The sequence below is a fragment of the Alexandromys fortis genome, unplaced genomic scaffold, assembly GCF_014885135.2.
Source record: "Alexandromys fortis isolate MF-2015 unplaced genomic scaffold, M_Fortis_MF-2015_v1.1 scaffold_122, whole genome shotgun sequence".
NCBI classification, from domain to species: domain Eukaryota; kingdom Metazoa; phylum Chordata; class Mammalia; order Rodentia; family Cricetidae; genus Alexandromys; species Alexandromys fortis.
The window spans coordinates 5,414,510-5,431,419 of record NW_026068004.1 but is presented as its reverse complement, the minus strand read 5'-3'; the positions used below and the strand labels follow the sequence as shown (position 1 = coordinate 5,431,419).

General features: G+C 49.0%; 2 protein-coding genes across 5 annotated transcripts; one reads left to right on the top strand and one right to left on the bottom strand.

Annotated features, from left to right (window-relative positions):
- Positions 1–3,973: 3,973 nt before the first annotated feature.
- Positions 3,974–12,938, bottom strand: Dmap1 (DNA methyltransferase 1 associated protein 1). Of its 4 annotated transcripts, none has more exons than XM_050161373.1 (11): positions 12,849–12,938; positions 12,498–12,649; positions 11,924–12,015; positions 11,475–11,670; positions 5,941–6,099; positions 5,689–5,856; positions 5,272–5,457; positions 5,070–5,141; positions 4,713–4,785; positions 4,300–4,595; positions 3,974–4,082 (listed from the first exon to the last, which is right to left on the bottom strand). In XM_050161373.1, the coding sequence occupies exons 2-11, from the start codon at positions 12,600–12,602 to the stop codon at positions 4,023–4,025; spliced, it is 1,407 nt and encodes a 468-aa protein (XP_050017330.1). In that variant the 5' UTR covers positions 12,603–12,649; positions 12,849–12,938; the 3' UTR covers positions 3,974–4,022. The 4 variants fall into 4 exon arrangements, with proteins under 4 accessions (XP_050017330.1, XP_050017332.1, XP_050017328.1 ...); XM_050161375.1 differs by having other exon boundaries at positions 12,498–12,607; XM_050161371.1 differs by having other exon boundaries at positions 12,753–12,922.
- Positions 12,939–14,075: 1,137 nt separating this feature from the next.
- Positions 14,076–14,533, top strand: LOC126513143 (60S ribosomal protein L27-like). The gene has a single exon (XM_050161330.1). The coding sequence runs from the start codon at positions 14,091–14,093 to the stop codon at positions 14,499–14,501; it is 411 nt and encodes a 136-aa protein (XP_050017287.1). The 5' UTR covers positions 14,076–14,090; the 3' UTR covers positions 14,502–14,533.
- Positions 14,534–16,910: the final 2,377 nt, after the last annotated feature.

Sequence of the window (16,910 nt, the reverse complement as noted above, 5' to 3'; positions counted from 1 at the left end):
AGGAGAGAACCAACTCCCACAAGTTGTCCTATGAGGCATGCATAGTTAAAATACATGTGTATGTATCTGTAGACTTTAATCGGGCAGGCTAGTGCACACCTCACTCCCAAGCACTGAGAGGCAGAAACAGATCTCTTGAGTTCCAGGCCACCCAGCGCTACATTGTGAGACCTAGCTCAAAAAAAAAAAAAAAAAAAAAGGACAGGAAGTATGAAGGAATTTAAAGAGGGAAGAACATAAGATTTATGTAAAAAAGGACCATATTGGCTACAAGAGAGTGGATCTGAGAAGCAGGCTAGACTGTTTAAACAGAATTACAGGATGTGAACTTAGAGGTGACTGGCTGCTGGAAAGTGGAAGCATTGATTAGCAGTGGTCCTCAACCTTCCTAATGTTGCGACTTTTTTTTTTTTTTTCCCGAGACAGGATTTCTCCGAAGTTTTTTTTTTTGTTCCTGTCCTGGAACTAGCTCTTGTAGACCAGGCTGGCCTTGAACTCAGGGAGATCCTCCTGCCTCTGCCTCCTGAGTGCTGGGATTAAAGGCGTGCGCCACCATCACCCGGCTGCTGCGACTCTTTAATAGACCTCATGTTGTAGTGACATCCCAGTCATAAAATTATTTTTATTGCTATTTTGCTACTGAGCAGTGTCTCATTTCCTAATACCACCAGAAATGTTTTCTGTTGGTCAAGACCCACAAGTTGCGAACCACTGGATTACAGCATAAGGAAACCAGATCCACAGGTTTCATACCACGTGAGATCTGGCCAGCGGGAGTTTTGAGTGGACTGCATACAGTGCTGTTTGCTGATGTGAGGATGCCTGAGGAGGAAGAGGAAACTTGGGGAGAATATCCAGTGTTTGGGGTGTTTTATCTGTTTATCTGGAAAGATCTGTTTGGAGCATTTGAGTTTATGGTGGGACTGGAGAGAAGTCCTGGTTGGGGAGGGCGGCCTTCAGGAGCATCCAGAACTCATGATTTGGGTGCATGGCATGGGGAGAGGTCAAGAATGACTGAGATATGCAGCCACCTCCCAGCACAGGTAAATCAGCATTTGCTCACTGGTGGCCTGGGGGGCTAGGCTAGGACATTTACTTGGGCCAGGGGAGGCAGATTGAGTGATTTGTCCAGCAATGAGGGAGGAGCCAGATGAAGTCAATAGAAAACTAATTTTCTTTTCTGCTAGAAGAAATGAGGTGTGTGGCCGCTGGGTAATTGCAGATAACGAGGGGACTTATTCTTAATATGCACAGCGGCCATGGTCTCCAGAGTGCTGAAGACAGGAAAGATTTGAGGTACTCTGGCAGGGCTGGGTTTGTTTGGGAAGAATATGCCTCTATCCCAGGTTCCCCCGACTCTCACCAAGCTCACGGCATCTGGCCCCACCATAACTCTCCAGGTCCTTCTGTTCTCTTCCCGTCAACTGCCTAGCTTCTCCTGTCATAACCCCTCCCTCCACCCTCTACCCCCACAGTACTGGCGTACTCACTAAGGGAGACAAATGACAGGCCCTCAGCTGAGCGGGCCGCGTGTCCGGCCCATAAACCACGGGGATGGGTCATGTCTGGAGTTGCCATGGCCGCCACTACCCACCCATCTGTCTTCTCCCCATTCTGCCTCGGAGCAGATCAGCCCTCTTGGCTTCCTGAGTCCCTAGGGAAACAGGGTATCACCTCCACACTCTGTCCACTGCAGGTATATACATTTTGAATTCTTCTAAGACAGGATCTCATCGGATTGGCCTGCCCTTGGCCCTTGATTAATGAGACGTTTAGCTCAGAGGGTACAGAGGTCCCCTAGGCTGCAGTCTTGGGTGAGGGCAAACAGAGGCTCCTGACCTCACCAGCACCCCTCATTTGATGATGCCATCGGTGTATTATGGTACTTGTGCACACGGCATCCATCTAATGAGGATAGGGTAGTGGCTGAGGCCATAGCTATGAACCATGGCTTAGGAACGGAGGTGAGAGAAATCAAAGGAGACAGTGGGGGACTGCTCTGGAGGCTGAACAACATAACAGGTAGATGGGTGGTTTCTGTACTAGACATCCTGTGTTGCAGGGATTCTCAACCTTTCTAACTCTGCAACCCTTTAGTACAATTCCTCATGTTGTGGTGACCCCAACCATAAAATTATTAAATTGCTACTTCATAGTTATTCTCATAGTAATTTTGCTGTTATGAATCATAATGTAAATATCTGATATGCAGGGTATCTGTTATGTGACCCCAGAGGGATCATGACCCAGAGCTTGAGAACCAATGTTTTTAGGTCAAGCTCCTTCGTCTATCTAGAAATTGAGCAGGTCCTGTCCTGGCCAAGTCCCTAGAGTCCCTATAGCCTCCAGGCTACCAGATTAGCTAACAGCATGGAGTTTTTCAGAGGCCAATACCAGAGAAACTGGTAGAGTCCGACACATAAAGGCTGTTTAACCTGGTGTTTGAGCAGACACGAGATCCCAAAAGGTGGCCAGCAGCCAGCCTCCTGGGACAGAGGCAGGATGTAGGCTGACTCGTGGGTGTCTGGTAGGGCTAACAGCACATGAACCAGGGCCTTCCCAGCCTGTCTGGAGCTACATGGAGACAGGTGTTTCCCAGGATTCTGGCACAGCCATGCCAAGTCTTGTGTCTTGTCATCGGTTGAGTATGGCCTGGACCACAGTCCCCCCACATACAAGTGCCACAAAGTCACCCTGGCCGTGGGTGTGATGAATGGCCGCACAGTAATGAAATGGAGACATCAAGGAGGGTGGCGGGAAGACGGAGTGTGGCAGACAGGCCGTCCCCATGCGGCAGCAACAAGAAGGATCGCCCAGCGGCCAGGGGCCGTCAAGGGAGAAATTACACATTTACTCTGCCTTTTTCTTACTGCGACGGCGCCCATACATCACCGCTGGGGCTGGGATAGGACACAGCGGCCAATTTCCAGCATGAATTATGGGACTGAGAAACATTGAGTCCAGGCTTCCTGTAGGCCCAGTATCACCAAGCCCAACCCAAAGCTAGAGATGTTGCCACCAGAGCCAGTTGTCCTCCTTAAGCCCTTGGCTCCTGAGTCTGGCCGTCTAAATGTCTTCTCTTCTCTCTAGATGACTGCAAGAACATTGCCAACATCATGAAGACATTGGCTTACCGAGGTTTCATCTTCAAGCAGACATCAAAGCCCTTCTGATTGGCAGAGGACGGGATGGGGCAGGACAGGGTAGCTGCTTGGCCCAAACCAGAATCCTCCTCTCCCTCACCAGAGGGGAAAGGGAGAGTGGCACAGCTCTGCGCCCCAGAGTGTCCCCCAGCTGCCCTATGGGCTTGTGCCCTAGGTGAGGGCTTGGCCACTTGGCCCCTCTGGAGCAGACACTTTGTGCTCCACCCCCTCCCACTCCTCAGTCTCCACCCAGTATTAGCCCCTGCCGTTATGGGCCTGGGCTAGGGGGAACCCAGGTACTCACTGCCTTCTCCCTGGTACACAGGCTTCTGCTGGGGCCACCGAGTCCCCCCTGTGCCCCCTCCCATCCATAGTGCATGGTGTGTGGTGCCCCCAGGGCTCCAGGACAGATCAGGTCCCACCTTGTGTCCACCCCCATCCCTGCTGTGAACGTGCCACTGAATAAAGTTGGGGAAACAAGATCCTAGTGTGCGGGAGCCATCCCTGTGTGCAAGGCTGTCACTCCAGGCTTCATCTCCATACAGAGCCGCTGACGCTGCAGTACCTTCGATGCCTTCATTGAGGATGCATAGACTGGGAGCAGGAGGCCAAAGGACCTGCCAAAACTGCTGCTATCTGAGTCCCCTGCTGTGTAAGCCATCTAAATACAAACACAGGTGTCCAGGTGAGGAGTCTAGGCAACAGAAAAATGGTGAAGGGCCTGAATGTGGGCACTGCAAGCAAGCCTTTAGGAACTGATTGTAGTGACCAATCTATCAGCCTGTCACCCCAGCCAAGGATATGAGGAGGTAAGGAAATAGAATCAGCCAGTCAGTGTAACAGCTCTGTTTACACCACACCCCAACCCTAGCGGCCCCTTCATGGTTTCTTGGCTTTCTTCACAGAAGATGAGCTGGAGGCGGATTCCCGTCGTTTCCGCTGAAGAGACAAAAAGTGCTGAGGTTAGTGGCCTCTGAGGTGTGACTCAAGGTTTAGTGCCTGTCATTCTCAGAGAAGAGGCCCGGTAGTTAACCTAAACCTACTCCTGTCCTCAGCCTCTCCCCTCACAGTGGCAACCATTCTCTTGAAGGCTGTACATACATGCATTCTCTTACAGAGCTAAGGCATGCTCCCCCAAGCCTGCCCAGGCTCTTACCGAATTGGGTGTGAGGGGTGCACCCACTACATCAATGATGGTGTCCTTGGTGGGGTCAAGGCCAAGTCCAGATTCAGACACTGCTGGCTCAGCAGAGGCTGGGGTTGGTCCCACTGCTGGTGTGGCAGGGCCCCCCAGCACTCCTGCCCGAGCCAGGGCCTCATGCCGGTGCCGCAGCATCTGTAGCTCATATTCACAGTTGGCACAGGCCTGCTTGAGCTCGTAGAGTAACACCAGGTCACTCCGCAACTCGTTGAACATATGCACCAGCTCCTCCGTGGGGGTGGGGCTCAGCTCTGCAGGCAAGACAAAGCCAACTGTGGTTGAAGGCCTGCAGTATGAATTGTCCTCCCTTGCACAGCCCCCGGGAGAGGGAGCTAGCTAGCTATCCCATGAGGCTCGGAGTCACTCACCTACTCCAAGCTCCAGCAGCATCTGTTCCAGCGCCTTGATCTTCTTCTGACCCACAGAGCTGGGCAGCTTCATCTGCAAAGACAGTCAGCTAAGTCCCACACCCCTTGATGAGGCTTAGGGAGAAGAGGGTTGGTTCAACAGTGAGGCTCATAGGTAACCTCTGCAAGTAGCTATGGCTAAAATGGAACAAGCTGAGAAGTGGAGAATAGTAAAGGCAATCTCGGCCTGGCCGTGTCATGAGATTGTGGCAGGGTCACCTCTTTTCACAGCCCCCTCTCCCATGGCTTTAGCCTTGGCATCTGTAGCACTTAGGTCATTGGGAGCCCAGGACGGAAACACTGAAGGAGGTAACTCACGCGCTGGCTCCGCAGTGTGACACCTGCCGACTTAAAATCTGGAAACTTGATGCCTGCAGTCTCAGGAACAGCCTGGGGGGAAGAGTTAGAGAGCCTAAGGTGTCACAGGGAGTGGCCCGGGGACCCACTGACTCGGGGTACTCTCAGAATGCCCACTTGAAGCTGGGCCATTTAACCTCCATATGGAGGTCAGCCTCCATACCGGCTTCTCAGCCTCCTTCTTCTGGGGTAGCTTTTTCTTGGGGGCCTTGCGTTCTGTGCGCCGCTGCTCTGCAGTGGTGTCTGCTGCTGTAATCAGCTTCTGCAGGTCTTGGCTGCGTTTTTCCCGCTCTTTTTTCCGGGCCTCGATCTTACGAAGCTCCTGTAGCAGGTACTCTTCCTCTGCCACCTGCAAAACCAATGCTTTGGCATGTATGGGAGCTGTGTGGAAGCAGGGCAGCCAGGGAGCTGAAGGACACTAGGTTCCCATGAGGGAACCAGAGGTAAGGAAACTGCAGGGAAGGAAGAACAGGGGAACCATGGGAATGGGCTGAAGGTGGAGGAGCCTACTACAGGTGACAGTTGAGGCCATGGAGGGTGGGAAGGCAAAGGGTTTTAGGTAAGGGTAAAGGTCATGAACCTGTTCTGGGGTCCGGTTATAAAGCCGCTCCAACTGTTCCTTCCGCCGTCTCTCATGCCCAGCATCAAATACTGGTATTTTGAGATCTGTGCCCGGCACAGCCCTGACGTTGGCAAGTTTGGCACAAATATGGTAGTACCTCTCTTTTAAATCCTCTACAGAACGTTTCTGAGAATCAGAACACATGGGGATGAACACTGAGGAGCACGTGGAAGGGATGGCAGGAGGGCTGGGCAATGCACACCGGCTCACCTTGAACTGCTGGTGGTCATACCGATCATGGATAACTACAAAGCGCAGATCAAATCGGCGGCTGAGGTCGAAGAGGTGGTCAGTCTCTGCCTTAGTCCATGCGTCATCGTGAAGGTAGAGCTGGTACTCCTGCTCTGAGTACACGGGCACCTGCACCGTCTACTGGCACAAAGACATAAGGACCGCATTCCTTTGTCATATGCCCAAGCAGGCTGGCCATGTGACCACACCCCTTCTTGTTTATTACCAACCCCTATGTAGAAGCAGCCTGTAGGAAGGAAAGACCAGTCTGATTGGCCAGAGGCCCCTCCCTAGAAGGCTCTGGGTCAGTGGCCTGCCTGGTTCACTCCAAGACATCATCTTTGGGAATGAACCACATGCTCCTGCCTGACTTGTAAACACTTCTGTGGCACTCAAGGGTCAATTGTGGAGTCAAACACCCATCAGACAGAGAAAGGCCCAGCGCCCCTAGGCCATGCACCACTTGTCTAAAGCACTACTGCCACCCAGTGGTAACAGCGGGACTTGCCGATCCCAGAACACTTCAAAGTTGGGCATCTCCAGGAAATCCTACTGCCAATGCCCCTTCCTCTCCTGGCCCATATTCCTCCTTCTGCCCCAGGTCTCTCTCTCAGATATACCAGCATCACCATAAGCTGGGACTATAGATCAGAAGCAAGGAAGGAGTCAGTGATGGGCTATATCAGGAAGTTTCTTTTGAATTCAAAAATACACCAGGCTCTTTCCTGTTGCTCTTGGGACACTTCCTACCAGAGGTCACACATGTCCCACCTTAACATGCTCAATACTGCAGTCATCCCTCTTGAACATCTTCAGTCCAGACCTCAACCACAACAGCCAGCGAAAGAACCCTGGGTGTGTTGTTAATTGGTGATGGTCTCTGTTTCTGTTTTGTGTTGACATAGCCTTGGGAAGTAGTCTTGGCTGGCCAGTACTCTCTGTGGAGGCCAGACTGGTTCTAGCTCACAACAGTCCTCCAGCCTCAGTCTCCCCAGTACTGGATTGCAGGCATGCACCAACACAGCTGGCAATGGAAATATCTTTTAATTCCTACTTTTTGCTCAATCTGTGGCTTCACCTCCAGAATCCCCTCCAAATCCATGGCCATAACCCACTTAGACTGGCCTGCATCAGAGAAGCAAAACCACCTTCCTACTTGGGCTACCCTTCAGTTCTCTTCCAAACATTTCTCCATCTGCAAACAAGATGTGACCTGCACCATGTTACTTATAGGCCAACCCGTGTGGCTTGTCACAACTGACCTACATTAAGAATAGAAACAGGCTGGGCGGTGGTGGTGCACACCTTTAATCCCAGCACTCGGGAGGCAGAGGCAGGTGGATCTCTGTGAATTCGAAACCAACCTGGTCTACAGGGCGAGTTCCAGGACAGGCTCCAAAGCTACACAGAGAAAAACCCTGTCCCCAAAAACAAAACGATAACAAAAAGAATGGAAACAGTGCTCACAGGGGACACCTCTCAAAGCCAGCAATCCAACTGGAGGGAAATGGAACAGAAAAACAATTTGGGTACGATGTGGTAAACCTGATGATAAATATAAACAAGTGACCCTGGGTACAGCTTAGGCACAGAGCTGCTCAGAACAGAGGTAAATCAAGCCTAGTCCTTTGTTTTGTTTGTCCGTTTTTTAGACAGGGTTTCTCTGTGTAGCCCTGGCTGTCCTGGTTCTCACTATATACACCAGGTTGGCCTCGAACTCACAGAGATCTGCCTGCCTGTCTCCCAAGTGCTGGGATTAAAGGCGTGAGCCACCACCGCCCAGCCAGGCCTACTCTTCTTATTTCTTTTATATTAGGGGCATAGATATTCAGGATTGAGATGTCATCCTGATGAATTGTTCCTGTTATGAGTATAAAGTGTCCATCTCGATCTCTTCTGATTGATTTTAGTTTGAAGTCAGTTTTGTTGGAAATTAATATGACCACACCTGCTTTTTTCTTAGGCCCATTTGCTTGAAAGACTCTTCTTATTTCTTATTTACTTTGCTGTTGTTTATGTGCCTGTGGAAACCAGAAGAAGCACTGGATGTTCAGAAGAAGCTGCAGTTTGAGGTGGCCATGAGCCACTCTGGGTCCTGGGAACCAAACTCCAGTCCTCTGGAAGAGCAGTAAATACTCCTAATCACTGAGTCGTCTCTCCATCCCTGTGCAGTGTTTGTTTGTGTAGCCCAGGCTAGCCCTGAATTCAGTTTGTACCTGAGGATGACTTTGAACTCCTGATCCTCTTGCCTCCACCTCCCAAGTGCTGGGATTACAAGTGTGCACCATCTTACCAGGCTAAATCTTCAGGTTAAGGAAAAGTGAACTAGTGAAGGAGAACAGGGGACAACACAAGTACAACATGAGTTCAGACAAACGAAACAAACACCCTAATGCTGGGCCTGCCTTCAGGAACCAGGCTGGGAAACTGGCTGAGCTGAGGAGTCTGATGTAGCAGCAGAACCAGCTGCTACAGGGCGTGCACCCTTCTGGGAGTCTCGACTCCACCTGGAGGGTGACAAGATCCAATATAGCTAGGCTGAAACAGATCAAAAGTCCTAACATTCTAGACTTGGGTTCCATGCCCAGTGCTCACATGGTGACTCATGATCATTTATAATTCCAGTTCCAGTGGATCCGACTCCCTCTTCTGGCCTCCACGGGCGCTGCACCCATATAGTGTGCAGACACATGCAGGTAAAACACTCATACAATAAAATAATTTTTCAAATGGTCCCGTTTCTTGTATCTAAGACCATTTGGCAACAGAGGAGACACTGGGCTGAAAGAAGAGTAGGAGACTGAAGCCAGCTCCCGCAGTGATGGAGGGGAAGCCGTGAGCCCAAACTAAAGCAGAAAAGAAGCACAGGCTGCAGGCCCAAGTAACAAGAAGTTAAGACCAAGGAGGATGTCACATCAGTGACTCCTGGACCCCCGGCCTGAGCACCAGCGCAGGGAGAATCGCTGGGAGAGAGACTCTTCAGAGGAGCCACGGAAAAGGAAGAGCACGAATCCACTGAACTCTGATTTCATTCTCTACCTTGTTGTCATCAACCAGACCTGCCCAGAACTCATCCAATCCTGACACGACTCTTAAAATCCGTGGTGGCTCCTCAAAGACAAGAGGGCGAAGGCCAAGTTCTTAGGCCTCCTTGCCAAGGGCTACCTGGCATGGTCACTGTTGACCAATTGTGCCACACCTCCCCTACATTACCCCACATAAAGCTTTATCAGTGTGGAAATCCCCAGAGCATCCAATATGCAGGAACCTTTAAAATTCTTTTATTTATTTACTTATTGGTGTTTTTTTAATTATTTATTTTATGTGCATTGGTGTTTTGCTATAGGTGTCAGGTTTCCTGGAACTGGCGTTACAGACAGTTGATTTTATTTTTATTTTTTTAAAATATTTATTATGTGTACAATATTCTGTCTGTGTGTATGTCTGCAGGCCAGAAGAGGGCACCAGACCTCTTTACAGATGGTTGTGAGCCACCATGTGGTTGCAGAGAATTGAACTCAAGACCTTTGGAAGAGCAGTCAATGCTCTTAACCACTAAGTCATCTCTCCAGCCCCTTTATTGGTGTTCTGAGAAAGGAAATCTCTGTGTAAGAGCCTTGGCTATCCTGGAACTTGTTTTGTAGACCAGACCAGGCTGGCCATGAACTCACAGAGATCCTCCTACCTCTGCCTCCCAAGTGTTGGGGCTAAAGGCATACACCACCACTTCTTTTTCATTTTTAAATTACATTTTTGTTTTCAGGTGTGTGGGGATGAGAGTATTTGGAGGTCAGAGGACAACATTTGGCATTTGGGGGTCTGTTCTCTCCTTCCATCACTGGGTCCTATAGGCCTAGATGCAGAAGCCTCTGAACCCTTAGATTCCTGTGATTTTTTTTCTTAACCTCACCATGTTCCATGTGCATGAAGGGAGAAAAAAAAATCACTGCACCACCTAGTGACATCATCAAGAAAACTCCCATAACCTTCTAGCCCTCCCAATAGCTCATCTCCTACCAGACTGAACTTGTCCTCATCTTCCTCTACCTCTCAACAGCATGAAGTTTTTAAGGACAGACACTTGATTTCTTGTTATTGTCAATGTCTAGGCTTCACATGCTGAAGCAGTAAAGACTGGGAGCCCTTATGTCTTCACACCAGTCTGTCTCATCCAGCCCTTCCTCAGAGACCTCTTTCCCAGCTTCTCCAGCCTGAGGGTCCTAAGAACGATGCTGGGATGGAGGACACTGATTTGGAGTGGAGGTATTGAGTCACGCTTAGCTGTGCTCAGTCTGAGAAAGCCTATATATAGTCCCCCAGGAGGGGGGCCAGGTACAGTGAGATACACTGGGCTGAGACAAGTCTGAGTTTGAGCCCCTTGTGGTTTTAAGCTCTAATTCTAGACTGTTCTGAACCACACTATACTGTGCTTTAGCCATGGGCTATCCAATCCTAGCCTACTCTAACCCTTCCTCTCATTGGCTGGGTGAGACTGGAAAAGGCCCCACTTTCAATAAGGCTCAATAATCTAGGCCAAAATAAAATATAACTGATCTTGGTTTACAGTGCTGGCATAAAGGAAGAAGAGCACAAGCAGAGGTATGACTGGCAACAGAAACGGAATTAGCAGATGAGACATATCATGAGGCCTAGTTCAAATGCCACCCTTCCAGAGAGGACCTCCCTGACCAGCCTGTCTAAGGTAGGCCTTGGGGCTGGCAAGGTGGCTCAGAAGACCAGACAACCTGAGTTTGATCCCTTGGGCCCATGTGATAAAAGCAGGGAAAAAGCTTCCGTAGGCTGGCATGTGTATGCACAGCAATCAATCAATCAATCAATCAATCAATAAATAAAAGTAGGCCTCTCCCTCACCTATAACTGCACCATTTATCTCATTTCTTGTCCATTCACATTCCAGTTCTATCATATTGGCGGTGCTTATCTGAAAGAACTCCACCCATTTCCACGCATGTGTACCATTCTCCTCCCTCCTCCTTTCTCCTGTTTTTCACAGTTATGAGGAAAGGCTGAGCCCAGGATGAGCCTCAGCTTTGTCAGACAGGCGACTGTGTGGAGATGGCGCCTCTTACTGAGTGGGAATAGAGGAAGGATTATGAGTGCTGTTCAAGGGTACAGCTGATGTGAGCGATCTGGGGGACACTCGGAAAGGGATGCTAGTAAATCAGACCTTCTGGGAGGGGGCCATTAGCCTGTGAAGAGTAGCTGACGTTACAGGCTAAAAGAACAACACAGAAGACATACATCGGAGCAAAACACCTAGGACACAGCTCTGAAGACGAGCAACATTTGAAAGGCCCAGGGAAGCCGCTGAGATCCACAGCAGATCCGGAGAAGGAAAGAATCCAATGGGCAGAAGAGTCCACGGCACCTGACCTAGGACTGAGTGGGTAACCATGGTTGGGACTAAGCACGTTGGAGAGCCAACCCTGGGAGACTGGAAAACTCATGCAAGTGGCTCAGACGGGCTTGGCTTGTGTGTGTTAGCAGCTCACCTTATTGAACCTGGCAAAAGGGTAGTCTTTGCCCTCCTCTGCTGCTCGTCGCCAGTGGAAAAACATAGCGCCATCCTTTCGAGCTGGGTTGGTAAATGGCATCCACTTCCACGGCCGAACCTTCTTAGATCCCAATTTAGCCTTCACTGTGCGATACCCCTGACCAGTGTCACTCGGCAGTAGTGGGGGTGCATCCCTGGCAGTGGAGGGTAGGTAGGTGAAAGGTTAGAATCAGGTGCGTGAAGAACCACTAAGCCCAAGAAGTTCCAACCGCCCCTAAAGAAGGAAGTCACGTCCTGGAGCAAGACACTGAGCTGCCCTGCAGGAGAAGCCCTGGTTCAGAATGAGTGAGAGCTGTGGAAAGGCCTGGAGGAGGAGACAACCGGAAAGTAGGGACATGCCATGTGGGCTAGGGTCATGCAAAGGGGACTTGGAATCCCAATACTTGCTTCTTGTCAGAGTAGAGCAAAGCATAGACCTCCCGGTGCATGCCCTCGGGCCTCTTGAAAGTCAGCGTCTCCGAGGATTTCTTGGACTTTTTCTGGAGAGAAAACCACAGGGAAGAAACAATGCCCTAGACCTACCCTCACCTGAAAAACTTTTACCCAGCACAATCTCCGAAGAAACCAATGCTGAACTAAAGTCATAGTAACCCATGCACAGGAGTTATCAGTACCCTGTCTGAGCAAGACACCTCTCTCCCGACTCATCTCAACCTTCCCTCACCTCAAGAATGTCACGATGTCTTGGTCTCTCTTCCCAACAACTCACAAGTGTCACACTCTCTTGGTCTTCTCATCCTTTGGAGGTTTCTGACTCTCTTGGTCCCCACCACCCCCCAAAGTCCTATCTCCTGCATCATATTAGGATGGCATGCTTTTCGTTCCAAGGTAGCGCTTCTTCCATCGTGCATTTGATGACGGTGGAATTATCACTTCCACCATCTCTTTCCTGCTCTCACCCCTTCCCATTCCTCCGCCAACACCTTCACCCCCACTCAATGCTCTCAAGTTCCCCCGCTACCTTGTCCGGGTTGATGATATCCTTCTTGCTGATGGTCCCAGAAGCTGCATCTCCTTCTGGACCACCGAGTTCTAGAATGTCCCGTACATCCGCGCCCGTAGCCATCACGCCTGAGAGATGGGGGAGCACCCCCCGAGATCAAGGATCAGTACCTGCGGAAAGACCTTGCGACCGTCAGGGGGGCGGGGCCCCTGTCACTGCAGCTCCAAGTGGGGGCAGGGTGAAGAGGCAGGCCGCGAGGAGAAAGGTACAAACCAGGCCTGGGTTCCGCCTGTGTTCTCCGCCTCCCCGCGCGGGTGTCCCTGACGGTCGCACCGTCCTCCCTGCCTCACCAGTCTCCGGGATCCACACCTGGGAACTCCAGCGGCAACCCACGTCTCAGTTTATCTCGCTCGGCGAACCCACGGACAGAAACTTCCGGCTGTGCGTTGTAGAAACGCGACCGTCAGAAACACTTCCGGTCTGTGCTTGAACAAAAAGGAGCCGGCTGGCAACCCAGGGTGAAAGCCCCTGGGCGCACTGAGTCTTTGAGTGCTGAGTCCATACGTTGCTTGCTTCTGAAACATTTACCTCCTGTCTTGCTCCGTTGTATCCTGGGCTGAAAAGAAAAGCTTAGAGACATTGGAAAGTCAACTGTTCCAAAAAAAATACTTCATTTACAAAATGAAATTGTAGCAGTACCCGCTTAAATGAAATACCAATAACCCATGTAAAACATTAGCACAATGTCTGACACTATTTTTTTTTAATTTATTGGACTAATAATGGTAATTGCCTCTGCTTATTACGTGCCTCTGTATACCAGGCAATTCCACCGTGCTAAACTTTCAGGGCAGAGTAAAACTTGCTTCTCCAGCTTCCAAGAGAGTGAAAGTGCACCTGTCTCTCCATTTGTCTCTCTCTCCCTCTCTGCCTCCCTCTTCCTGCCCGGCTTCTTTCCTTGAGCCCACACATCCAGGTACTTAGTTTGTTAATATTTAGGAGTAACCTGAAGCCCTTGTTTTGTTTTGACAAGGGAGTCTAAGTAGTAGCACGTCGACTTCCTTAACAATTATCAGACTGTTTACTCTTTTTTGGGTTTTCAAGACAGGACAGCCAGGTCCTGGAACTTGCTCTATAGACCAGGCTGGCCTCAAACTCACCTGCCTCTCCCTCCTGGAGTGCTGGGATTAACGGTGTGAGCTACCACCACCTGGAATAAATTAACTTTTAGAGCACATAAGATACTGAAAATTTAGACTCCTAAGTGCACCTATGATCCCAGCACCTAGGAGGCAGAGGCAGGCTGATCTCTGAATTCAAAGCCAGCCTGGTCTACAGAGTGAGTTCCAGGACAACCAGGGTCACACAGAGAAACCCTGTCTTGGGAGGCGGGGTAGATATTAAAATTTTTTCCCAGTTCAAAACTAGATATAGTGATGCATGCCTGTAACCTCACCAGGAGGCAGGAGGCCTGGACTATCCAGAAAGTTTCAGGTGAGCGCCTAGTCTACAGAGTTTAACTCCATCTCCAGAAATGAAACAGAAAGACAGAAGAGAAAGTGATGGAGAGCTCCTTTCCTTTCTGCTGGGATCCGGCTGCTCGCTGTCGAAATGGGTAAGTTCATGAAACCCGGGAAAGTGGTGCTCATCCTGGCTGGACGCTACTCGGGACGCAAAGCCGTCATCGTGAAGAACATTGATGATGGCACCTCAGACCGCCCTTACAGCCATGCCCTGGTGGCTGGAATTGACCGCTATCCCCGAAAAGTGACGGCTGCCATGGGCAAGAAGAAAGTCGCCAAGAGATCCAAGATCAAGTCCTTTGTGAAGGTTTATAACTACAACCACCTGATGCCCACAAGGTACTCTGTGGACATCCACCTGGACAAAACTGTTGTCAACAAGGATGTCTTTAGGGACCCAGCCCTGAAACGCAAGGCAAGGCGGGAAGCCAAGGTCAAATTTGAGGAACGATACAAGACAGGGAAGAACAAATGGTTTTTCCAGAAGCTTCGCTTTTAGGTATATTTTTGTTTACATCATTAAAAGTTTAAAAAAAAAAGAAAGTGATGGAGAAATTGGAGAAATATAGGTAGGTAGGTAGATAGATAGATAGATGATAGATAGAGGATAGATAGATAGATGATAGATAGAGGATGGATAGATAGATAGATAGATAGATAGATAGATAGATAGATAGGGCTGGCTCATTGCTTAAGAGCACTTACTGATATTGCAGAGGACTAGCGTTTGGTTCCTAGCATCTATTTCAAGCTGGTCAAGACAGCCTGTAACTTCAGTTCCATGGGATCTGATGCCCTCTTCTGGTCTCTGAGGACACTGCACACATGCAATAAAATAAAATTTAAAAAATAATATACTATAATAAATCAGAAAGTGCCCTTATTTCAACTTAGGAAAGCAGGGCACACACAATGTCATTATCAGAGGTTAGAAAAGAGAAGAACACCTTGGAAGAACGCAGGATTCTCATCTTGTGTTAGCTGAGCCAGAAACTGAGGGGAGACAGAAAGCCACCCAGAACGTTCTCCTTCCATATCTTGAAGACAAAGCCACACAATAACAGGAAGAGGAAAGAGTTCATAAACCAATGCAAACCATAAAGCAAAAATCCTAAATAAGCTGGGCAGTGGTGGCGCAAACCTTTAATCCCAGCACTTGGGAGGCAGAGGTAGGCAGATCTCTGTGAGTTCGAGGCCAGCCTGATCTGCTAGTTCCAGGACAGGTAGGACTGCTACACAGAGAAACCCTGTCTTGAAAAGCTAAAAAAGAAAAAAAAAAGAAAGAAAGAAAGAAAGAAAGCCTAAATAAATGTGAACAAATCAAACTAAGCAGTGTATTAAAAGAGCAGCCCAACAAATCTAAAGAGGACATACTCCACCAATGCTAGGATGGGTTATCACTAAGACACAAATTGGAGCCTGACACAGGGGCCCACAGCTGTAATCCTAGCACTTCAGAGACTGAGTTCCAGGCAAACTTGGGCTACATGGTAAAACACCACCCACCCCCCCCACCCACCCCCCACACGACATGGATCAATGTATTATTGTATAAATTCAACATAAAAAATGACTGTCTTGATTTATTCATCTCCCAGCGATGACATAATAGGAAAGTAACCTCCCCACAAACTAGACGAGGAATAGCTGTTGTCTGACAGAAAGCAGCAAGAAGGAAACAAGTTCTGAGAAAAGAGCATATGTCCTCCGGCTGGAGAGCAGGCAGGACTGGCCTCAGCCACCCCTACTGCTCAAAACGGCACCAGGTGCTCTGATAATTCCATCAGAGACGGGGGCTGTCAGAGGCAGGGGCATCCCAGAGCAGGGAAGCTGAGGTTTGCAGGCGTTGCCTTCCCCGGTATAGAAAAGCCTAAGAAAATCAATCGACCAACTATTACCACTAATAAGAGAATTCAACAAGGTGACTACATACAAGATCAATGTACAAAAATCAATAGCTTTCCTATATACCAGCAATAGCCAATTAGAAAGTGTAATGGGAAATATAAGATTCTATTCACAATAGCAACAAAAACTATTAAGGGCCTAAGAACAAACCTAAAAAGAGAATTTATGTCAGATCCTTAAGGGTAGTTCAGCATTAGGAAACCCATCGATCTAATTAATCACACTGATAAAATAAAATTGAAAGCTACATAATCGTATTATGTAGCAGCAGAGAAAACACAAAAAACCATTTCTGGTTTTAAAAAAAAAAAAAAAACCCACTGGATAAAATGAGACCATGGGCTGAAGGAATCTTTTTCTTTCAGAACTTAAAAGGAGGCATCACATTCAATGGCTAAACATTAAAGCCGCCCACATTAACTATTTTTAAATGAAGCAGGAACCGTTATTATCCCTTGAGACTTATTTATGTAAAAATGCAATGAAGAAGAATTTGACAGAGGGCCCATCCTCTGGAAGGACCTGTTCCAGAGTCTGCCAAAACCAGGAGTCGCTCTTCCCCACAAACAAGACTGCTGGATTTCATACCATAAAACAGGATGGAAATTAAAGCCTCACCAAAGACAAAGATGAATTCCAAGGGTCTTCCCTTGTTCTTCTCTTGAACGGAGTCCTGGGCAGCCTATGTTTCTGCTCCTCCCAGCAGCACCTCAGGCACACCTGGGGTGACAGGTAGCTGCCACCACGGGAGGGCGCTATGCAGTGCTGGGGTAGAACCCAAACCTTCATGCCTTCTAGGCAAGCATTCCACCCACTGAGCCCCTTTCTGTTTCTTCTTCCTTGTTAAGATCATCACCAAGAATTATCCAGACATTACTTACCCTGTACCCGTCCTCAGACTGAAGAAAATTGTTTGTTTTTAATTGTCCCAATAATCAAAAACCATGAAACTGATTTTGTTCTTGTTGTGGTGGGATCTGGTGGATATCAGAAATGTAGC